General features: G+C 39.0%; 5 protein-coding genes across 5 annotated transcripts; 2 read left to right on the top strand and 3 right to left on the bottom strand.

The window, feature by feature from the left end:
* Positions 1-4,874: 4,874 nt before the first annotated feature.
* LOC117630060 (aldehyde dehydrogenase family 2 member B7, mitochondrial-like) lies at positions 4,875-10,293 on the top strand. Its single transcript, XM_034362789.1, has 12 exons — positions 4,875-5,071; positions 5,147-5,310; positions 6,215-6,349; positions 6,483-6,625; positions 6,731-6,884; positions 6,970-7,199; positions 7,771-7,860; positions 8,616-8,789; positions 8,879-9,016; positions 9,369-9,506; positions 9,600-9,661; positions 9,746-10,293. Exons 2-12 carry the CDS (start codon positions 5,244-5,246, stop codon positions 10,017-10,019), a joined length of 1,605 nt encoding a protein of 534 aa, XP_034218680.1. The 5' UTR covers positions 4,875-5,071; positions 5,147-5,243; the 3' UTR covers positions 10,020-10,293.
* A 464-nt stretch (positions 10,294-10,757) lies between these two features.
* On the bottom strand, positions 10,758-12,306 carry LOC117630066 (probable xyloglucan endotransglucosylase/hydrolase protein 33). The gene is made up of 4 exons (XM_034362803.1): positions 11,879-12,306; positions 11,664-11,764; positions 11,370-11,578; positions 10,758-11,288 (listed from the first exon to the last, which is right to left on the bottom strand). Exons 1-4 carry the CDS (start codon positions 12,102-12,104, stop codon positions 10,901-10,903), a joined length of 924 nt encoding a protein of 307 aa, XP_034218694.1. The 5' UTR covers positions 12,105-12,306; the 3' UTR covers positions 10,758-10,900.
* Positions 12,307-13,050: 744 nt separating this feature from the next.
* LOC117616697 lies at positions 13,051-15,773 on the bottom strand. The gene is made up of 2 exons (XM_034346094.1): positions 14,666-15,773; positions 13,051-13,133 (listed from the first exon to the last, which is right to left on the bottom strand). The coding sequence occupies exons 1-2, from the start codon at positions 15,771-15,773 to the stop codon at positions 13,051-13,053; spliced, it is 1,191 nt and encodes a 396-aa protein (XP_034201985.1).
* A 2,068-nt stretch (positions 15,774-17,841) lies between these two features.
* LOC117616093 (U-box domain-containing protein 18) lies at positions 17,842-20,270 on the top strand. Its single transcript, XM_034345306.1, has one exon. The coding sequence runs from the start codon at positions 17,984-17,986 to the stop codon at positions 20,042-20,044; it is 2,061 nt and encodes a 686-aa protein (XP_034201197.1). The 5' UTR covers positions 17,842-17,983; the 3' UTR covers positions 20,045-20,270.
* LOC117616688 (probable LRR receptor-like serine/threonine-protein kinase At2g28960) lies at positions 20,244-23,015 on the bottom strand. The gene is made up of 8 exons (XM_034346081.1): positions 22,358-23,015; positions 22,139-22,183; positions 21,885-21,995; positions 21,692-21,805; positions 21,248-21,466; positions 21,050-21,165; positions 20,688-20,948; positions 20,244-20,600 (listed from the first exon to the last, which is right to left on the bottom strand). Exons 1-8 carry the CDS (start codon positions 23,013-23,015, stop codon positions 20,373-20,375), a joined length of 1,752 nt encoding a protein of 583 aa, XP_034201972.1. The 3' UTR covers positions 20,244-20,372.
* Positions 23,016-23,163: the final 148 nt, after the last annotated feature.

Genomic DNA, 23,163 nt, shown 5'->3' with positions numbered 1-23,163 from the left:
AGTTTGGACTCGATCCAACAGTCAGAACATATCGAACCCGGATAACGCACAATAGGCGTAAATCCGTTCGATAGTCAAACGATATCTGAATTGGAATCCGAAAGTACCTACGCGCTCGTGACAACTAGGGGATCGCATCGGGACACAATGCCCCTCTGCTACAGTGACCATGCGCTGCCAGCGCGTGGGTGTCCAAAGCGATAAAGCTTCGCAGAAGAATCCCAATATCTCAGGCCAAGACTTCTACCCTAGGTATAACACCCTATTTGGAGTCACTTTTGTTCTTGGGCCTACCCCAAAAAGTGACCGGAAGTGGTCGAAATCAAAAATCCAAACCTGCCCGAACCTTAAATTGAAAATCAACTGACCTAGGCTCAAAATCAAAGAAATCCTATCCAACCATCAGCTAGAGCATGAAAAATAGTCGAAAATCCATACCTTACTCGACACATTTGGTGGAGAAATGAGAGAGAACGAGCGGTTTGAATTTTTGGAAAAATCGGCGCTATTTCTGCAGATTCCGGCGACTGTGCTGATGGTTGGCGGCGGAGACCAGGTAGGACTGGAAGAGGAACTCACAACGGTCCTTTTGGGACCGGTGCCGCCCCAAGTGGTGGTCGTGGCGACGGTGAAACTGTCGCTGCTGGGTTTCAGGGAAGGGATGGGGGTCGCGACGAGATAGAGAGAGAGAGAGAGAGAGAGAGAGAGAGAGAGAGAGAGAAGGAAATCTGGTTTATTAAAAACCAACTTTGAAATATTTACGGTTTTGCCACGGTTTATTAAAAACCAACTTTGAAATATTTACGGTTTTGCCACTGAGCTTGTTTTGCTCGTAACTTCTTCGTTACAACTCCGAATCGAGCCTACCGCGTGTCTACGGACTCGTCTCAGCACGACCAACCCAAAAATACTAGTCACTACCCTCTTTCTGGGTAAGAAAATAACCAAAATACCCCTACCCCAAGGGTAAATTCGTAATTTCACTTAAATAATTTAAATAAGGGATTAAATTTGGAGTCGGGGTGTTACACAAAGTATATCCCAGAGCAGAAGATGACAACTGTTTTCAGAATGCTTGCATATGGATGTTCAACGGACTTCACCGATGAGTACTGTAGATTGGGTGAATCTACAGCCCTTGAATGTTTGTGGAAGTTTTGCTCCATAATTGAAGCCTTGTATAGCTAGTGGTACCTACGTTCACCAAATTCAACTGACCTTTACAAGCTCTTGCATAAGGCTAGTCGCAGAGGATTCTCATACATGTTAGGCAGTCTTGACTGCATGCATTGGGAATGGAAGAATTGCCCCATTGCTTAGGCATGCCAATTTACTGGCCATAAGCGTAAGCCAACTATCATTCTGGAGGCTGTGGTCTCGTATGACACTTGGATATGACATGACTTTTCGGAGCTGCTTGATCCAACAACGATATCAACATCCTAGCTTGTTCCCCATTATTCATTGATGTTGTCAATGAAGTGGCTCCTTATCTTGTTGGACTTGATAGGCTTGTTGAGATTTGGTAAGTTTGTTTTGCTCTTTTCGGAGCTCTAGCTTTCGCTTCCTATCCTCTTTTAACTCATTTCCTTGTTGAACAAACTCAGACAAGAACTTTCCACTTCAGTTGAGATTCCCTTTATTTTTTGCAACCTTCTATTTATCTCGCTCGAGTTGCCTTGGAGTGGGCATGACCACATCATCATCTCTTCTTCCAAATTAACTGTATGGCCACTATAGGAAGAATCTCTAGGTGTTGGTGTGGGAGCTTGATTTTGGTCGTTCCAATTTTTGCAATCTTTTAAGATTTGCCAAGCATGATCCAACTTGAAAGGCATATTGATAACCCTATTATCATTCAAAAAAATGATTTTTACATGCAGGTACTAAGCACAAGTTAAAAAAACCGATAAGTCACGACAAGAAAAAAAATTCACAATATGAACATTAAAAGTCGAATGAACTTTTTACTAACCAAGTCCCTTAGATTGGACCCACTTGAAGGGCTTGCATTGGCCTTAATCAAACAAGCCTTCCAAAGAGAACATTGTTGGTTGATGATCTTGAACCGAGAAGCAATGACTTGCAGTGTTCGAGCCTCCAATCTATCACTGGCCTCCATATTCTCCAAAAAAATTATGGTACACCGTTTCCCAAAATGTGTTTGAATTTTTTTTGCCGTTGAAATCACCTTGGAAAAATCACAGCCATTGATCAAAAGTAGCCGTTGAGTTTGAATGATAAAAAGAAAATGAAAAGCAGCTTCAAATGTAGCCGTTGGTCAAAATTATCAATCCAGACAATTCATCAGGCATTATATAGCCCGATAAATTGACTGGGCAAGCTTTTAACCCCAAGAAATACATAGGTTGGAAATGGTTTTTGGGCATAAAACTCAAAATTTGACATTCCACCCCTTGGGTTGGAGATGGTCTTACCTGCAAAATGATATGGAGTTATGTTTTTGCTACCCACTTGTGTGTGGGATGCCCCAATTAGGCCAACAGGATATGTCGTGCTTAATGTAATCTCACATACTAAATAGTGGTGAACAAATAGGAAGGATTTTTGGTTTCTTGTTCTTGCTTTATACAATACGATTACCTAATGTGATTAGAAACAGGAAGTTAATTTTCTCACTCATCTTTTCTTCATTTACACTCATTTTTGCTTTTTAATACTTTTTAATAAATTTTTTTTCTTTTTTATTCATTCTCTTTCCTGTCCTACCCTTATCCTAGATTAATTTCTTGGGGTAATTACATTTTTGGTCAATGCGATTAGGTTCAAATTTAAATTTGGTTACCCAAATTTCAATTTTTCTAAATTCGTCACTGTACTTGCAATCGTTAACAAATCAAGTCAAATCTATTAATTCTGTCAGTTATGTCCAAAAATTAAATCAAAATCAAAATCAACAATGAAAAAAGACTGACAAGAAAGGAAAAAAAAACCAACATTCGTCCAAAAAGAAAATATAGAAACCACCTATATCGTCCACCACCAAAACCCACCTATACCACAACTGGATACCACCACCACCATCAAACATGCGAGCCTGACCACCCATCACCACGAGTCCGCAACCGTCATACCACCACCATCAAACCCATAACCAGCCACCGCAGACCCAATCGAACCATCATCACCGCCTAATTAGTCAATCAAACCATCACCACCACGCATAACTAGCCACCACATACCCAGCTCAACCACCATCACTACCCAGTTGAACCATCACAACCATTAATTAGTGGAACCAAAGAGAGGGGGTGAGTGTTTGCAGCCACTACATACCTAGAAGTGGATTTGGCTCTCTTAAAAGTTGGGGTGAGGCATGAAGAGAGAGTGAAAAGGAGGGAAGGAAAAAGAAAATAGAAAGGAAAGAATAGGAAGAAAGAAAGAACAAAGAAGGGATGGCCTAGGAAAAAAAGGAAGGAAAAAAAAAAGACACGGGCCAAGAAGGAAAGGAAGAAGAAAAGACAAAGGAGAGAAGAGGAAGGAAGGAAAAAAAAGGAGAAAAAAAGATAAGATAGTTTTAGCCTTTAAAAAATATTATAATTTAATTGTTTTCTTTTTAGTTATTTTTAGGTCAAACTCCTCAATTAAATATTAGAATTTTATTTATTTATAATTAATATTAAATATTAAAATAATTATTTTTTAGTTCGACACAACACCAAACATAGGTCTTCACTATTTTTACAATCCATCTTCTTAGTCCGAGTCAACATCAAACGTAGGTCATTACTTAATCTAGCTTAGGCTAATACGAGCTAATCCAAGACAGTTCCAAGATTTAATCCAATCTAAGACAATTCACCGTACCAAACGATCCCAAGAAGTTCTCTCGATACCCTTCTCCCCTTATGTCTTCTCTTAAACCCGACAACAGTCCCCACCTCTTGCAGCTTTAATTGCAATAATGTTTGGATTCATTAGCTAATCAAATGGTAGGTTCAAACTTCAACTTCGTTGTGCTTGGTTTCTAGTGGTGATGGGATTTTACAATTTCATTGTGTTTGTGTAATGTTCAAGATTGATATTGAGGAAGTTGTTTCAATGTCTAGGGTTGAGATTTGAAGCTTTATTCATTTAGTGTGAGTTTTTGAAGGGCGAATTCTGTGAAATGAGTAGTTTCATTGATAAATTGTTAGGTAAATGTCAAAGTTCCTCTGCAAGGTATTTTTGGAGAGAGAGGGGGCGAAATTCATTCCAAAAACTAATCTTTCTTGATGTGTTCAAAAAAGACGTGAAATAAAGATGAATCCATCCATCTACTTCAAAATACCCACAAGAAAGAAGACTAATTAATTAACAAATTAAGTTGGAAAATTAAGTATAAAGAAAAAGAAATAATATAAAAATGAAGTTAAAAGGAATTAATGTAGAGTAAGGGTAGAATAGGAAAGAGAAAGAACAAAAAAGAAATTTTTTGATTAAAAAGTATTTAAAAATGAAAGGGGGGCATGAGTGAAGAAAATAGGAATGGAAAAATCAGAATTATTGTTAAAAAAAGTGATTAGAAAACATGTGATTTACACAAACTCACCAACCCATATATAATATGATTATTAGAAAAAAGCAAAATATTGCTCATGGCTCAATAATTACTCATTATTCAACCAGGAAAAACAACAGACTCATTATTCAACCAGGGAGAAAAAAACTACTCATTTACTACTCATTATTCATTAATAATGATGACATTTTCAGTTTCATTGTTCCATAAGTATGTGTCCTTATAACATTCGAACTTATCCAAGGGAAGGAACCAAATGATTTTCAGACTTATCATCTAAAATGCTTATCCAAGCAATTTTGGTTTTTCCCAAAGCTGGTCAGGCATAGAGACGTCATGCATGAATTATTGGTCGACGAAGAAAGAAGAAAGCCAAAATGTCAGCTTTCTTTTTTTGGGTCATTTTAACTCAAAATCACTGTTCTCCCCTTTTGGGAGCTCACAGGATGTAGGTGGGTGTGGTGGGTCGATCATGATTCATGAGCTAATAGCCAGCGCACGATATGGTCTGCTAGAAAAAGGATACCAAATATTACGGCAGTAAAAAAAGTCTGCATTTTGCTAAATGCTAACGCCTATCTTTGTGGAAGGCCACCAACTGATATTTGCGTTTGTTGTATTTAGGGGTATACATATTCTTCAACTTTGAACCAGTCACCGACCCACCTAGAGAGCTAGAGATAAGTGGCGCACTGTAACTACTGTTCTTTTCTTGTGTATCATGGCGTCTCGGAGGGTCTCTTCGGTTCTGTCTCGTTCATTCACTTCTGCTTCTCTGTTTTCTGCAGGTACTGCCAACCCAATTCCAAAGCTTCTTTCTTTTCTTTTTTTCTTTTTTTTGTGTTTTTTGTTTATCTGTTTGGATCCCATGACTTTAGGATTATAATCAGATTGGTTTGTGTCCGCATTTTATAGTGATCGTCTGCTGCCCTGTTTGGTTGGTGAGAAAAATGTAGGATCAAGATTGAGTCTTTTCTGTTGTTGCTACAAAATATAACTTCAAAAGCGTACAACTGCATTTTATTGTATTCCTGAGTTTTCTCATCATCTGGATTGAGGTGTCAGAGAAAAGTCTTGATTTTTAATTCAGTGAACTCTTATTTCCCCCTTCTGGATCAAAATTTCCTTATTTGGATAAAGAAACACTTGGATGCAAAAGCTCAGTGGTTTTGCATAACATAGATTACGTAATTGAATTTTAGACAGTGAGATGAATGTTTCTTTGATCTCTCATTTTGGTGCTAGTGTTTAAAAACCGATCCCACCACTGGCTTGTTCGTTTGGCGATATCTGTATATGTCTGAAGGTGACATAATGTTGTGACAGTCCCAACCTGCTTTTAGGGTACTCTGGATATTTAAGAGTAATATTACATTAGTCAAAATAAATCTCAAAAGATGCTACAACAACTAGAAAAATGTCATGTCATTTATCACATTATCTGGGGATCAAAATTTCAAAGAACTTTCCAGAATGTTGTCAAAAAGGAGATACTAATATTCAGGACTGACTATCATCCTGTACATTTCTTTAACTTTACTCTGAATTTAAAAAAAAAGAAAAAATTCATTCCATGTAATGACATTGAAAATCAATATGCCTTCCTCCTTTGTTCCTTTTTGGATTGGTTTTTGACATTTTTAAGTTTACCCTGCTTGTATTTCACTCCTTGGCTGATTTTATTTTTATCAGGGAGGTCTTCTTCTGTGGCTAGAGGAATTGGTAAATATAGCACTGATGCTTCATTTGAGGCACCAATCATTCCATCCGTTAAAGTAAATTATACTCGGCTTCTAATTAATGGACAATTTGTAGATGCAGCATCAGGTGAGTTTCCCGTCAATAGAGTGACAGAGTTGTTTGAGTTTCTCAACTTTGGAGCAATCCACATGTTTATTAATAATTTTCCTTCAGGTTAGACTTTTCTGGTTCTATTGTGTGACGCTTACTTTGGTCTCAGGGAAAACTTTTCCCACATTGGACCCCCGAACTGGGAATGTGATTGCTCATGTTGCTGAAGGCGATTCTGAAGATATAAATCGGGCAGTTTCTGCTGCCCGCAAGGCCTTTGATGAAGGACCATGGCCAAAGATGACAGCTTATGTAACTATTCCTTATTTTACTTGTACTATGTTAGTGTATGCAGGTGAATGGTCTCGAATTCAGTGCTGTATTCATTTTTTTTCCTAACAGAACACCTTTGTGCAGGAAAGATCAAGGGTCCTTTTCCGCTTTGCTGATTTGGTTGAAAAGCATAATGATGAAATTGCAACCCTTGAGACTTGGGATAATGGGAAGCCATTTGAACAGGCTGCTAAAACTGAAGTACCAATGATTGTGCGTTTTTTCCGGTACTATGCTGGTATGTTTATTTTCTACAACACAACTGTACCTTATGCGATGTGGGGTTTACACAAAATTTATGTTTTAATCTGGATGTTCCTCAGGATTTGCGGATAAGATTCATGGTCTCACAGTTCCAGCTGATGGAGAGTATCATGTGCAAACCTTGCATGAACCTATAGGTGTTGCAGGTCAGATAATTCCATGGAATTTCCCTCTTCTCATGTTTGCTTGGAAGGTTGCGCCTGCCTTAGCATGTGGCAACACCGTTGTTCTGAAGACAGCAGAGCAGACACCATTGTCTGCTCTATATGTAGCAACGCTGTTGCAGGAGGTACTTCATGAATCAAAATTGTCCGTCTCACCTTTTGTGAATCAAAATTTTCCTTCTCACCTTTTGCTTCAATGATGGTCTCATTTGGTAAATTTTATGTTTGGATGATTGAATCTGGAATTTTGACATATTTGTAAATTTCTCCAGCAAGTGCTTCCAATAGCTTATGTAGCAAAGGTTTGACTGTGCTTTTGGGGCATAGAAAAATGAAAACCATAGCTTGTCTATCCTTATGTCGTGCAGAAACTTAATCACCTTTCTAGGACATGCAGCGTAGTATTTTCTTCTGTCCAGCAGCTAGGACGCATGTAATATTAACTTTCAAAACAAACAATTTCCACTTGGAACTGAACACGGCCCTTTCGGTATTGTGCCATTGCTTCATTCACAGCTGTCTCAAATCCAGTTGAAGTGTTTAGAAGATAATTCATCTTTTACCTTTGGTTCTGATTTGATGGTTTTTAACAAATTTCGGTTTTGAGTTGAACCTGTCAGTGGATTATGTGTATAAGCTTGGATATTAATCCTTCAATTATTAATGATGATTGGAATTTTTTTGGGCCGTTTACAGGCTGGACTTCCTCCAGGTGTTTTAAATGTGGTTTCAGGTTTTGGTCCAACTGCCGGTGCAGCGCTTTGTAGTCATATGGAAGTTGATAAGGTATTGTATGACATTAATTATGAAAGTTCCTATCTTGGAATTGGCACTCTTATTTAATTTCATGAAAAAAAAGAACTTCCCAGTTGTGTATTATATCTGCAATAACATCTTTGCTCAAACATAACTTCTCCAAACTCATAACTAATCACCTTGTTGCCCGAGACTGTGTGAGATTTGTTCTGTCTGTATGAGGTTGAATGGTTCCAAAATCAGAACTCTGGGTTTAAAATTCATGCTACTTCTTTATGTGGAGAAACTGGATTTTCGTATTCATATCTATGTGTTGTTATAAATATATCTTACTATTTTATAATTTCTTATGCCTTGATGGGAAACTGGTTATTGATGGAATATAATTGAGTGTTTGCACTACAAACTGAGTTGATTCTGTTCAGAAAAGTTTTCAGTCAAGCAAATAGAGTTGAATGTTGACCTATGATCCTTGTCTAAGAACAAGGTGGGTTCTAGTTATCATTGAGTTAAGAATGTTGAAGATTCTATCTAAGCTTTGGTAGGCAATATGAAAAAAGTTACCAAGAGGACTATCTATTGATTCAATATTTCCCGCATGCTTCATTGATTAGATGAATAGGTCATATTTGATGGCAACTCTCATTTGCCACTGGCGATAGAGTCAACTCTCTCAATAGTCTGCCAAAATATGAGTAAATAATAATTGGGCTGCCAGCTTGCATCAATTTGTTATCTCAACATGCTTCTTCTTCCTACTAAAAGTGTCGACGATCCCTTTGCAGGTTGCTTTTACTGGATCAACTGATACCGGCAAAAAAGTACTAGAATTGGCTGCCAAAAGCAATCTTAAGACTGTAACTTTGGAGCTTGGCGGGAAATCCCCATTTATTGTGTGTGAGGATGCTGATGTAGATAAGGCTGTTGAGCTGGCACACTTTGCTCTATTCTTTAATATGGTATGTCTAACCATTGTCTTGGGAGAAAAAGTTCGATTCTTTAAGGCTTAGAAATCCATATGTTGATTACATGACACCTCTGTTTATAGGGTCAATGCTGCTGTTCTGGTTCTCGTACATTTGTACATGAAAGAGTATATGATGAGTTCATAGAGAAAGCAAAGGCCCGTGCTGAGAAACGCATTGTTGGTGATCCATTCAAGGGGGGTGTTGAGCAAGGTCCTCAGGTAAAACATTGGCAGCTCTACCATGCAACAATCCTGTTACAATCAATTTTTGAATTTAATCTTTGAACTAACATAAAACTCTGCTGTCGAAAGTTGGTTGCACAGCCTAACCTGCATATGAGATTTTGTATTCTCAATGTCCATTTAGTGTTGTAAAGTACTGTTTCTTGATTCTTATTGAAACCATTCAATAAACATGAGCCATGACACACAAAAAGAAAAAAGGAAAAAGGAAAGGAGTCAATATAGATGCATTGCAGCAAATTTATTTTGGATTGCACCTTGACAATACTTGTGCGAACTAGCATTCTTTTGTTTGTGATACTAATCGAGTCTTACTCAAACAAATCAGATTGATTCAGACCAATTTGAGAAGATCCTGAGGTACATAGATTATGGTATTAAAAGTGGAGCTACACTGGAAACTGGAGGAGGGAGGCTTGGGACAAAGGGTTTCTATATTAAGCCCACTGTATTCTCAAATGTTAAGGTATATTATTTCACATTGCAGATCATAACCATATTTACCTAGAAGCTGAAACATGATTATGATTGATCTAAACATGGTTGTCTCGTGGGGTAGGATGACATGCCAATAGCACAGGATGAGATTTTTGGTCCAGTGCAGTCCATCTTGAAATACAAGTGAGCAATAAAGCTTCTTCTCTAAACCTGTTGTTATCCAATCCCTTTTGTTAGAATTAACATTAACATTATGGCTGATTGCAGGGACCTTGATGAGGTGATAAGAAGGGCAAATAGTACGCGATACGGGCTTGCTGCAGGGGTCTTCACACAAAACATAGATACTGCAAACACATTGACACGAGCATTGCGGGTCGGTAGTGTATGGATAAACTGCTTTGATGTCTTTGATGCTGCAATTCCTTTTGGAGGGTACAAGATGAGTGGACATGGAAGAGAAAAGGGCATTTACGGTCTTTCTAATTACTTGCAAGTTAAGGCTGTTGTCACGCTCCTGAAAAATCCTGCATGGCTATAAACTTCAAAAGCTTAGTTTCACTGTGCAATGCCAAGAATAAAGAGAGAAGTGCATCAATATTTGACGCATTGATTTCATGATGACATTAGGTGGTGCTGATGATGATAAAGTCTTGCTTCTTCGTAATGAACTAAAGCAATGGATTTGTTGAATTAATGGTTGGTTCAGTTAATTACTAGTTTAGTGGTTGGTGTAATGGCTAATCAAATTCTGTGGTTTGTTGATGCATAATTTTCTCCTCTTTCAATCACATATCAAATTCTGTTGCTGATTAGCTGTTTCTTAGTTGGATAGTCTTACTAATGCCAGATATGGCTCGTGGCTTGTTTTTGAACTAGATGACATGGAATGAATATCTCCCCCTTTGTGGATCTGAAGATGACATGAAGGGGAAGAAGCCCACCTGCGTCTAGGCCTCCCATGGCCTACTTCTAATATCCAAAAAGATGAACCCTCGACCAAATGGGCCCTTCAACAGTATATTAATGGGACGATGTCTTGCCTAAACATCTATGTGTTGGCTTTATTGCCCTGAAAAAGTTTCATTTGTAGTACCAATTGGTATTTGTCGTATCACTGATTGCTAAACTTAGCGTAGGAACAAGAGAGATCACAGGGACACAGACAGAAAAAATGGAGACTACATAGAGTCATTGAACAATTGAAAAGAGTGTCCTAATAATTCAACATGAACATTGATGAAATTAGATGTTTGGGACACCAAGACTGGGCAAAAAATTCATGGTTTTATGATATATCCTCATAAAAGCAATTAATGTATTTGATACGGAGTAAGAAATGTAGTAGAGATGAACATTTTGAATGTTGAACTATATCTTAAACTTGTTTACAATTTGACGATCTTATAGTGTTTTGCAAAACTATTTGCACTCCGGTGGCATGACTTTAAACCTGGATGTATCTTTACAGTAAGAGTAAAACATTAGCTTACTTCTTGCCCAACCCAGAGCACTAATTTGCTGGTTAGACAACTTAACAAACTCTGGTCCTTCAATTGGGTCCAAGCTTGAAGGAGTGTTCTTAGAACATGAAGTCACTGTTCCTGTGGGATTGGATATGCAGCCACTCATTTCCATTTCTGCAAACGAAACTCGAAACGGTGCATATCTGTAGTTAACTGGGTATTTTCCTCCATGAGTTGCCCACTGTGAGGCATCCCATATTGTTGCATAAACTGACATGGGTTTTGAGGGGAAAAAGGAACCGCTATGCTGAAACTCTCTTACAGGGATATTGTCCACTAGAAACCTGCAAATTTTAATGGGCAATTTTAGAGTTGGGTAAATATCAAACCATTCATTTTGGTTATCTGAATTTTGGTTTGCTTACACTATATGATGGTTGTTCCAGATGATGCTGTATTGATGCTGCTGTTGTGTTGGGTCAAACCAGAGATAAAACTTCTCTTCTCTTCCTGTGTTTACACTTCCATTTGCATATACATTTGTCTGAATGACCCAATCATTTCTTTTATCATGGCCCAATAGCTCTATGTCAATCTCATCATGATTGTGGGGGAAAACATCTGCATTAGACAGCTGCAAAAATTCCATACAAAATGTTAGGCTTGACTGCAACATATATATATGCATCTTATATTACTGTATGAAGCATTGAACTTACATAGAAAGCCACTACAACCCCAGAAGTGAGACCAGCAGGCAGCTTGATGGCAGCACTGAAGAATCCATAGTGATATTTGTTTACAGATGCCAATCCAGATCCTGCATGTTGAACCAACAACAAAAGAACCTGATAATTAATAATGAATTCAACCAAACTATAACTTAAAAATCATCAGGGTCATAATTAAGCATCACTCTGAATAAGGACTTCACCTGAGGACTTGTCAAGAGCAAGAGTGGCCATGGATCCATTGATCACCTGAATGTTTGAGCCTCCGAAAGCTTTCGAAAACCCATTACTAATTGGTACGCGAGGGAAAGCGTCTGTCAAACGTGGAACGCTTGGGCTTGTGTAGTATCTATTATGTGAAGAAACCAGTACTGCCATACACAAAATTAAAACACAAAAGCAGGGGAGTTTTCCCTGCAAAAATGCCATCTTAGCTTTTATTATATCAGAGAGCTGAATCAAAATGGTTGGAGTTATTGGTATTTATTGGGAGAGGTTTTAGGGAGGTTCAAAACCACATTCATAATCTTGCTTAGTTGTCTATTCGCTGGCTGGCTATATCTTTCCTAGTATGATAGTGTCTCTTTTATTAGGCGTTTTCAATTTTGTAACCCTAAAGACAATATCAGAAAGCTCATGTGAGTGTGATTTTGAGAGCCTTGGTACATCTTGCTGCTGGGGCTGCCCAAAAGTCAGGGCAATGCATGATTTAGACTTCACTTAAATGTTGATGGGTATCGTAGCCGCAACCTCCTCTGTTGAATGCACCATTTTAACTTCTGGATGTGGTCCAGGTGTTATGGAAAGCACAAGGAAGTACTATATAATTGAATTAGGCCAAACTATAATGGGTTGGCCTTCACCCAGGTCCTAGCCAAATTATTTGACCAGCTGAAAATGAATCATTTTGTTTTCCTTTTTCTCATTTTGGTTAACAAGTTGCGATTTAGCAGCTTCAATACTAGTGGTGACTAACTAGCTCTCGGTCTAGTAGTATTTTTCTTTTTGTACTAATGAAAGATGTTCCAAATTCAAATTCCATTATTACGTGTCCTCGGAGGTTATATATTCAGAATTGAATGGAAGAACATATATATCATTGAGTTTTCCTTAAAAAAAAAACAAGAAGGAAAAGTATAGGCTGACCAAAAAATGTTCAGTCTCTTTCACAAAAGGGCCAGATTTGCCAGAAGTTTTGTAGCTGGCTTTGGAGAGGTGCTTGATATGACAGATAACATATTTCCATACATTGCAATAAAAGGCCCTGCAAGTAGCCGAAAACTGTATGGTGGTGTCACTTGTGATTTGGTTAAAATTCTGAATTTGATTGATTTGAGAAGATATAATTAAATGGTAGCATGTAGAGAGCAGAGAATCAGCCTTCAAAATCTAAGCCAGCCTGTTGCAAAAGATGATGGGCAGGATCACAATATGCCAAATATTGTTGGAGGCTGCTGGCTAGAAGCAAGAACAAGATACCAACTAGTCTGATTTTCCTAGTTGCGCAAGTTGTTAACTTTTATTTTTGTTTTCTCTCCGCATAAAAACCAAAAAGTTATTAAAGGAGTTGAGTGAGTAGTTTTCACTTCAGACTAAAGGGGAAAGTTGGTTTCATTTTTCCATCACCGAAGTCCAAAGACATGGGGAACCCGTACACTAAGCAAAAGCCCAAAAAAGAAGAAGCAAAAAGTAGGTAGAATTGTGTAGTGTTGCACGTACACCAGTAAAAATAAGGGAGCTTTAGCTTTCACACATAAAATACTTTATTAATTTGAAAGATAGATATACAATTTTACTTAATTAATATAAGACCAAAGACAATAAAGTAACACCTACTTTTACTAAAATAACATTGAAGAGCACTAAAATTACTACATGTGCCATTGTGCTTTATTGTCAAATATAGATATTTAGTTTTTACCCACTCAAAACTTACAGTCAAAACGACATAACAAGACTCAAAACAGAACAAAAAACGACACTACTCAAATTGAATCAGTTCCAAAAACCCTTTCGCGCGACCTTTCATCTTCAACTACAGCAACTCAGCCGATAGTTCCACATTGAGCAGCAACGAGCAGCGACGACGAGCAGCAACGAGCACCACCGACGACGACAACCACTGACGACGAGCAACGACGACGAGCAGCAACGACGACGAGCAACGACGACGAGCAGCAACGACCACCACCAACAACGACAACCACTGACGACGATCGAAGCGATTTTCACTCTCTTGGGAAAAAAACAGTAAGAAAATGACCCTCTAACACAGATTTGTCTTCGATTTTAGGGATTACACATTTTTGCTGTTGTTCTTTATGCAATGCAGTTTTTGGAAAAATGGATGAATCGTTGGATTCAAAACTACTCTTCGTTTAGGTTTTGCTTCGTTTATAGGGATTAACCATTCAAAATCGTTGGATTCAAAATTTCTGGTTGTTTGTAGCATATTTTGACCAGAAACTGCAATGCAGTTTCTGATTCAATAATTCAATTTCAGAGTGCTTTTTGCTAGGGTTTATGGGAATGTTATAACTGCTCATGAAGGTAAACGTGTTTTGGTATTCAGTACTGTCTTTGCATTTTGATTTCTGGTTGTTTGTAGCAGATTTTGACCAGAAACTGCAATGCAGTTTCTGGTTCCATAATTCAATTTCAGAGTGCTTTTTGCTAGGGTTTATGGGAATGTTATAACTGCTCATGAAGTTAAACGTGTTTTGATATTCAGTACTGTCTTTGCATTTTGATTTCTGGTTGTTTGTAGCAAATTTTGAACCAAAAACTGCATCAGTACTGTCTTTGCATTTTGATTTCTGGTTGTTTGTAGCAAATTTTGAACCAGAAACTGCAATGCAGTTTCTGGTTCCATAATTCAATTTCAGAGTGCTTTTTGCTAGGGTTTATGAGAATGTTATAACTGCTTATGAAGTTAAACGTGTTTTGATATTCAGTACTGTCTTTGCTGGCATACATTACAGTAACCATACCTTGATTTCCATTCTTTCCCGAAGCACAGAGAAGCTGCCCCTTGTACTTGCTCTTCAAAAACGTAGCATCAATGAACAACAAGGGTATGCAATATTGAAATCCAGCAATGCAACCTCCAAAAGACACAAAAAATCGTCGAAAGCGATTAATTCCAGCTTCACAATCAAGAGTGCAGAGAGAACCAGTGTTAGTTTCCTTTACGGCGTCCGCATACCACACTAACTCGTTGAAGGACTTCGACTCATCACCGTGAACGTCCAATTTAGCTAACTCTTTGCCAAACCATGCGTGGTAGTATGAAATGTCTATACCATAATAATCTTTGAACTCGTGTATAATCTCAACTGGCTTCAGCTCTGGTTTTGCACGAATTCTGTCCACAATGAGGGAGGACACCACACGAGACCTCATCATCTTACTCTTTGATTCCCGTATCCGACCCGCACATGTATGAACATTATTTAACGTCCGAATTACAAAACTGCCAGTAGCTTCACAACGAGAAGCATAAACACGCCAGCTGCAACCCTCCAATTTCTTATTCGAACAAACAGCAACCACCCGCTTCTTGTCATTGCCGGCATATAAAAAATTAAATCCTACTTCAAGAGCGTACTTGCACAATTTCAACCGGAACTCCTCTGCACCACCGTCAAACTTCTGCCCCACATGATGTATGTATGTCTCCCACTCATTCGACAACAAAGGCTTAGCACTTGCTCTCTTCGACCTGCCCAAAAACTCGTTTCTGTCTTCGACAGTACTAGAACACGACGACTCGCCCTTTTCACATGCTATCAACTCCTTATTTACACAAAAATCACCACTATATTCATTGATCCCGCATAAATCCTTCACTAAAATATCAACAGTCTTCTCATTTGATATCAACAAAAATGTCCTCATCAAGTCCAAATCGCTATCCGTTTCTAGAAAACAACTCGGATAACTGGGCACCGAATACCGTAATGTGAAACAACCCAACTGCAAACCCCTAAACCTCAGACACAAAGTCTTCAAAATATCAACCATGGATGACTCTGATGAAACTGAAAACATGATGGTTTCCGACTTATATGTGCACTTGGCAATGACACACACCTCCATTAGCCTTGAAAATGCAAACAAAACAACAAACAAAAACAGAAAACAATTAAAATCACTAAATAATGTACATGAGCAGTTGTAACATTCCAATAGAAATCCAAATATTAGTATGAAATCGAATTATGAAACAAGAAACTGCACTACAGTTTATAGTCAAAAACTGAAATAACAGAAACAACATTGCACTTTATGTGATAACATACCCTTAAATTTGAATAGAAACCAAAAGAAAACCATGTTCAAAGTACTAAAACTTAGATAAAAACACATTTAACTCCATGAGCAGTTGTAACATTGCCTTTATGAAACCAGAAACTGCAGCAGTTTCTGCCACACTCCAACAAACAGATGCAGTTTATAACAGAGGAGGCAAAACAAATCGAATAGAAACCAAAAGGAAACCACGTTAAAAGTACTAAAACTAATATCAAAACACATTTAACTCCATGAGCAGTTGTAACATTGCCTTTATGAAACCAGAAACTGCAATGCAGTTTATGCCAACACTCCAACAAACAGATGCAGTTTATAACAGAGGAGGCAAAACAAATAGAATAGAAACCAAAAGGAAACCACGTTAAACGAAATCTATTGTTCAAACGAAAGAAATTTGCCTGCCAAACGAACGAAATCTACCTGCCAAACGAAAGAAATTTGCCTGCCAAACGAACGAAATCTGCTGCCAAACAAACGAGGACTTGTGATCCACTGTTCAAACGAAATCTACTGTTCAATTCGACTCTCTTTCTGATTCGCTCTCTGGACCTCGAAGAGAGTTTACCTGTGATGACGACTATCAAGAAGATGGCACCGACGACGATCCAGAAGAAGGCGCCGACATCGATCCTCGTGAAGAAGCCGACACCGAAGTCCACCTCCTCGTTGCCTCTATCTCTCTGAGATGTGAGAGTCGGCTTAGAAAAGATTGAGCTGGGGAGAGAGGACGAAAATGAAACAGAGAAGAACAGAACTCGCGCCTTGTTTAAACATTCAGGGGCAAAAGCGTCATTTACTTTGTAGGTTTACAAATGGGCCAGGTTTTTTAAGAAGAAGGGTAGAATTGTCTTATCAGTTGTTAAATTTTACCTGGCCCAACGAATCTGGGCCTCTCTTTGGGCTAATCCAAAATAGTAGTTTTTTCCTAGGTATTAAAACTAAAACCAAAATATCCAATATCTTACAAACTAATTAATAAAGTTAATTATGTCTAAAACCTAATTTTTCTTAAAAATAAAGTGTTCTATCACGGAAACTATAAATTCCTATTATTCGTATTATTTATTGTAAATTTGATGTAAGAATTATACATAGTAACATCTCTTTTCATGGTCATTTTTTCTTTTTATACAAGTGAAATTTACTGTAAATTCGATGTATGTATCATACATATCAACATCTCTTTTTATGGTTATTTTTTCTTTTAGATAAGTGAAATTGAAGAAGTAGATAATCGAACCTAGAACCTCGAGTGAATGTGTAAATATTTTTAACCACTTGAACTATAAATTTCTTACGATTTAATATACTTACTGATAAATAGATTTGTGTAGAAGTAAATATAATTATACGTTGAATTCTCCTAGTCAATTACACGTCATCCAATGTTCACAAAGTCGTGACCTCTTTTTTATTGTTGTTGTTGTTGTTGTCAACTGTCATGACCTTTATACAAACTACAATTTACAAAGCTTGACTTTTGCATAAATCAATTGAAAAATAAAAATAAAAATAAAAATTGATTATTGCTTCCATAATGGACGTAAAATTCGCAACTTCCTCCTACTAATCCTAAGGAAATAAAAAATAAAAAATTCCTCAAAATAATTCCACGTTATAATATTCACACAACCTGTCAAGTGTCGAGTGTCGGCTACCTCTCTTCACGTACCCTTCACCTTCCCTTTCCATAATCGACGCTATACGTGTCACTCTCCCATTAGCCCTCCCCCAACTCGACATACTCTACGAAGCCGCCTTTCCCATGCCCACGTGTCCCCCACGCCACGTGTTGACCGCTGAACTCTCAAGTTTCACTCTGTAGGCGCCCTCGGATCCTGTAAACCCATTGACTATCAAATAGCCCTTCGACACGTGTCCCCAACTCTTCTCCCTATATAAACGTGCGAAGGTCCAGCCCTCAAAACCAAACAAACAAACAAAACCCAAATCCAAACACCAACCTTTTTATCCATTTCGTTCTTTTGTTTCAAATGATCCAAAGAAGCGGGTCGGGTCGCCGGATTCTCACATACCCGGCGGTTCATCCATGTGAAGCCATAGCTCCCCAGACGCTCCTGAACTCACTCATCACTCTCACCCACATCATTTGCTCGTACAAATCCAAATTCATCGCCAGCAACAACAGAAACGCTCGCGAAACCGTAAGACAAATCGGGGTCGTTCGAGTTTTTCTCGAAGAAATCCGAGACGGGCAGTCGGTTCTTTCGGCTTCGGCGGTTTTGTGCTTGTCGGAGCTCCATTTGGCCTTCCAGAAAGTCCAGTTATTGTTGGAAGATTTGACCCGGGACGACGCCCGGGTATGGATGCTGATAAATTCGGATCGTGTAGCGAACCATTTTCGGGTCTTGAGTAGGGCCATGGGTACGGCTCTCGATGTTCTGCCTCTCGTTTCGGTCAACGCACCGGTTGAGGTGAAGGAGCATGTAGAATTAGTGACTAGGCAAGCGCGAAAGGCGATGTTTGAAGTCGACCCGGATGATATTCGGGTCGTGGAGGCGGTTAGGTCCGTCTTGGTCGGGTTTGAGAAAGGGGTTGTTTCGGGCGGGAGCCATTTGAAATGGGTTCTCGAGTATCTTGGGATTAGAAAGTGGAGCAATTGTGAGAGGCAAGTCAAGTTCTTGGACTCAGAAATTGAGGTTGAGAATTTGACTGAAGAAAAGAGAGAAGTGGGTTTCTTGAGCAGCCTGAAGGGGTTTATGTGCTATTGTCGATGTGTGTTGTTCAATGTTGTTGATGGTGAAAGGGGTCGAAGATCCGAGACGAAATGCAGTAGCAGTGAGGTGTTGAATCGTCTCAATGTAGAAGATTTCCAGTGCCCAATTTCGTTGGAAATCATGGTTGATCCTGTGACAATAAGGACAGGGCATAGCTACGATCGGAGTTCGATTATGAAATGGTTCAGAGCTGGCAATCCCATTTGTCCCAAGACGGGTGAGAAGCTCAAGAACATGGAGGTGGTCCCCAATTTGGCGCTGAAGAGGTTGATTCAGCAGTATTGTGCTGCGAATTGTGTTCCGTTTGCTGCTTCGGATAATCGAAATCTTGACACTGGGAAGACTAGGCTTGCAGTTGCTGGCAGTTTGGCAGCTGAGGGAGCCACGAAGATGGTGGCTGAGTTCCTCAGTGGCAGGCTAGATGTTGGGACACGAGAAGAGCAGAACAAGGCTGCTTATGAGATCCGGCTTCTTTCGAAAACAAGCATTTTTAACAGGTCTTGTTTGGTTGAAGCTGGTGTGATCCCACATTTGTTAAAGCTGTTATCTTCAGCAGATTCAGTGACCCAAGAGAATTCCATTGCAGCCTTGTTGAATCTCTCCAAGCATTCCAAAAGCAAGGATGCGATTGTTGAAAATGGGGGTCTGGATTTGATTGTGGATGTGTTAAAGAAGGGTCTCAAACCAGAGGCTTGTCAGCATGCTGCTGGCACAATGTTTTACCTCGCTTCGATTGAGGAGTACCGGATAATGATTGGAGAAAATCCAGAGGTCATGCCGGCTTTGATGGAGATGATCAAGGATGGGACAGATAGGGCCAAGAAAAACGCTTTGGTTGCGATTTTCGGGCTCCTTACACACCCTGCAAATCATAGGAGGGTGATAGCAGCAGGGTTAGTTCCTGTGCTGATTAATATCTTAACATCTTCTGATAGTGAAGTTCTTGTCACAGATGCTCTAGCAATTCTATCAACTCTGGCGGAAAAACCAGATGGATCAGTTGCAATTTCGGGTTGCAAAGCTTTGGATGCGATAGTGAGGATTTTGAATTCCTCCATTCCAAGGGCAGGGAAGGAGTTCTGTGTGTCTTTGTTGATGGCTCTTTGTCTAAATGGTGGCAATGATGTTGTTCTTCTTCTGGTTAAGAGCCCTTCTCTTATGGGATCGTTATATTCCCAACTCAGTGAAGGCACATCTCGAGCAAGCAGAAAGGCTAGTGCTCTCATCAGGCTACTACACGAATTCCATGAAAGACGATCCTCTAGCCCAATGGCACGTGGAGTTCTTCCTCAAGAGAGATTTGTTCACGTTAGGTAGCCCAAATTTTTGTGGGATACTTACATTGCTTAATTCTTTTCAGGCCTCTTGTAAATTCGGGGTCTTCTGTAGATATGGCGCTGTTCTAGTTTTTTTATCTGGTTTTATTTTGTTGTTGGCTCGGTTTTTTGAAGAGCTAATGACTGTATGATCAGCTTCTGTTTTTTTCAATGAAGCTTTGTACAAAAAAATTGTTGTATTGTAATCTATTCTAATTCCTTTTCCACATGAAATCAGTAATAATTAATGATATGATACATTTTCTAAGCTGAAAATAATCCATGATTGTTTCAATATACAAAAACTTTCTGCTATGCTTTCTTCAATTTCAAGTCTTGATTGGTGCGGTCAAAGAAATTGGCTCCATTTGGGTCGAGATATCTAGTGCCTTTTCCAGTTTTGAGACCACTTGCTCCATGCCTGGCCTTTGCTGCTTTAGTCCTGTGCATGACAAAGCTAGGTTGAACACAAGGTCGAAGGCTACTACCGAGTACTCCCCGTTAAGCTTAGGATCTGCAAATTCTGTTACATCACCGCCTTTTGTGAGGGCCCTGGCCTGTAGAGCAAAGGCATGGTACATAATAAGCCAAATCAGTGACTTGAAATAGTTCTTTACAAATGTGGAAAATATGAAGTTTCTCACCATTTTACCAAGTGGCATTGGTTTTTGTGAGTTCAGATTGATAACCCTGCGGCCCGAGATAAGTTGTAGAAGAACTATTCCAAAACTGTAGACATCTCCTGAAGCATTTACGTGGTGGTTCTGTCTGTACTCAGGATCGACATAACCAAATGTCCCTCTCACTTCTGAGCTCACATAGGACTGGCCCAAGTCCATAACTTTAGATAACCCGAAGTCTGACAGTTTGGCTTGAAAGTTGTTGTCGATGAGAATGTTTGTTGGCTGCCAATTGGGACAAGAAAAATTGTTTGAAGAAATGAGCGGCAAACAAACAGCAACAGAGGGGGCAAAAACAGAAGATAGTGCAGATAATATAGGCCTACCTTGATATCGCGGTGAACAATGCAGCCATCCGGATAAGTGTGCAGAGACCAAAGGCCTCTTGCACTGTCAATTGCAAGCTCAAGTCTCATTATCCATGGTAGACTTTTATCTTTACCTGTAATCAGCTTTGAATTGGCTTTCCAATCGATGAAAAATCTAGAGAAAATTTTCACCAAAGGAAATATGAACGAACTTACCAAATAGCCACTCTGAAAGGTTCCCATTTTGACAAAGTTCATAGACCAGGAAACATTCTTCTACATCTTCACAATAGCCAAGCAAAGCTACAAGGCTCGGATGTCTAACATCGGAAAGGCTTGTTACTTCTCTGATGAATGTCTCTACAGAGCCATCATTGATTATGTGCTTGACTGCAACATGCTTCCCATTCAAGAGTATGCCTTTATATACCTTTCCTGGAATATTATCAGAATAGTATTAGAATTTAGAAGCCAGTTCTTGGTAGCTTCTCTTCTGTAATTCTATTATATGCCTTTGTTTCTGCTTAAAATTTCTTCCTGTTCTGGGAGAGGGTTTAGTCTCCATTACAGAGCTGGCTTTGCTCTTTTTGGACATCTTTAATTAGTCAGTCATTATTACCAACAGCAAAAGTAGAAAAAATGAATCATAGACATTCTTACCAGCTCCGCCTTGGCCAATGAAATTGACTGCACTTAGATTGTCGGTCGCTGCATAAATTTCCTTGATTGATATTTTAAAGCTGCCAGGTTCTTCAGACAGTGAATCGTTTGATGCTGTCCAGTTAAACACAGGTTAGCAACATTTTACTACCGTTGGGTTTCAAGTGAGATGTGAAACTTTTTGGAGAAATACCATATTTCTCAGCTGAAACACTCTTTTGAGGCCCTTTTCTACATAAGGTCCATGTGGCAATGAGTATCATTGCTGCAATTCCTGCTAGACCACCAGATACAATCCATATACCTGACATTCTCATGAAATTAATCAAAATTACCATGAAACCTCGCTTCATCATGACCGACCTTAAAAAAAACTGCCAGCAAAGAAACTTCCTAGAATTTAGGACTCAAAAGGTGCTGTGATGACCATAATGTATTTAAAATTACCTGTGCTCAAGTTTATAGCATTAGTCCCCGAGCTTCGCTGTTCATCTGCAATGGAAGCAAAAGCAATTTCTTAGCTGGAGGTTAAGTAACAAAAATGCTACAACTTATAATTGTATAAAGATACAAAGATGAAGACATGAAATAGAATCAAATATCTTTGCTGATTGTCTGGCTGCCTACCTTCTAATGGTAAAAGAAAAAAAGGCGAGGACTGCCTACCTGCTGAAAGTCTCTGATCCCCAAGGCATTCATAAAGTGCCTGAACAAAATCCTTATCATCAATCCTCTTGCTTGTTAAGGATACCAAAACAGCAAAACCACAGATATTGGCTTCAACCTTCGATGAACCACTCTCATTGTCTGATGATGCAACAATCTCTTCCCACCTTTTCAAGCATGCACTGCAAACCAGATCAGATTTTTCGGCTGTGCCCAAAAGCTTACAGTCTTCTTCTAAACTTTCCATTGTGTTCCGTAAATTATTAAAAACATCTAGTTTAGTATAGTCAGAGCAGCCGCCGGCTCCACTTGTTAGCTTCTCGATGCCACAACTCAAAACATCCTCCTTAATACCCTTCATTAGGACTAAGCAGTTCGTCTGCTCTGTGGAATTCAAGAAGAGCTTCCCGGTCTGGTTGGCCCTCTGTCCCAAGGCATGCAGGTAGTCATCAAAAACTACTTCACAACAATTACTGATAAATCCACCCCAATTTCCTGCCTCACAACTTGAGTTACGCCAAGATGAAGAGGCTTGAATATCAATGACACACTCAACATCTGGGGTCTGTGAGAAAACAAAATATGAGGCACTGAGGAAAATAAAGACAAGTATTATCGGATTATGACGACGGAGGAAACTCGAGATAAGTTTGGCCATGGTGGGAAGCAAAAGGTAGATATCCCAATTATAACATCCTTGAAATGAATGAACACAGATGATTGGTGACAGAGTTGGAGATATGCATATGTCTTCAACCGGCCAGGAAGACTATGTCTTCTTTCTTACTTCTTTTAGTGTGTGTTTG

This window comes from Prunus dulcis, chromosome 1 (genome assembly GCF_902201215.1).
Source record: "Prunus dulcis chromosome 1, ALMONDv2, whole genome shotgun sequence".
NCBI lineage: Eukaryota > Viridiplantae > Streptophyta > Magnoliopsida > Rosales > Rosaceae > Prunus > Prunus dulcis.
This window is presented reverse-complemented; position numbering and strand designations above follow the sequence as displayed.

What these genes read in the sequence shown, in the direction of transcription:
- LOC117630060 (XM_034362789.1), top strand. Translation starts at nt 5,244, where the DNA reads ATGGCGTCTCGGAGGGTCTCTTCGGTTCTGTCTCGTTCATTCACTTCT. An exon ending in ATTTGTAGATGCAGCATCAG is followed by an intron (nt 6,350 to 6,482) that starts GTGAGTTTCCCG and finishes CTTTGGTCTCAG; the next exon opens with GGAAAACTTTTCCCACATTG. An exon ending in GTCATATGGAAGTTGATAAG is followed by an intron (nt 7,861 to 8,615) that starts GTATTGTATGAC and finishes ATCCCTTTGCAG; the next exon opens with GTTGCTTTTACTGGATCAAC.
- LOC117630066 (XM_034362803.1), bottom strand. Translation starts at nt 12,104, where the DNA reads ATGGCATTTTTGCAGGGAAAACTCCCCTGCTTTTGTGTTTTAATTTTG. An exon ending in GGGTTGTAGTGGCTTTCTAT is followed by an intron (nt 11,579 to 11,663) that starts GTAAGTTCAATG and finishes GAATTTTTGCAG; the next exon opens with CTGTCTAATGCAGATGTTTT. An exon ending in TGGAACAACCATCATATAGT is followed by an intron (nt 11,289 to 11,369) that starts GTAAGCAAACCA and finishes TAAAATTTGCAG; the next exon opens with GTTTCTAGTGGACAATATCC.
- LOC117616697 (XM_034346094.1), bottom strand. Translation starts at nt 15,773, where the DNA reads ATGGAGGTGTGTGTCATTGCCAAGTGCACATATAAGTCGGAAACCATC. An exon ending in GGGAAAGAATGGAAATCAAG is followed by an intron (nt 13,134 to 14,665) that starts GTATGGTTACTG and finishes TCTTGCTTCTAG; the next exon opens with CCAGCAGCCTCCAACAATAT.
- LOC117616093 (XM_034345306.1), top strand. Translation starts at nt 17,984, where the DNA reads ATGATCCAAAGAAGCGGGTCGGGTCGCCGGATTCTCACATACCCGGCG.
- LOC117616688 (XM_034346081.1), bottom strand. Translation starts at nt 23,015, where the DNA reads ATGGCCAAACTTATCTCGAGTTTCCTCCGTCGTCATAATCCGATAATA. An exon ending in TGCTATAAACTTGAGCACAG is followed by an intron (nt 21,996 to 22,138) that starts GTAATTTTAAAT and finishes TGAGAATGTCAG; the next exon opens with GTATATGGATTGTATCTGGT. An exon ending in CAATGCCACTTGGTAAAATG is followed by an intron (nt 20,601 to 20,687) that starts GTGAGAAACTTC and finishes TTTGCTCTACAG; the next exon opens with GCCAGGGCCCTCACAAAAGG.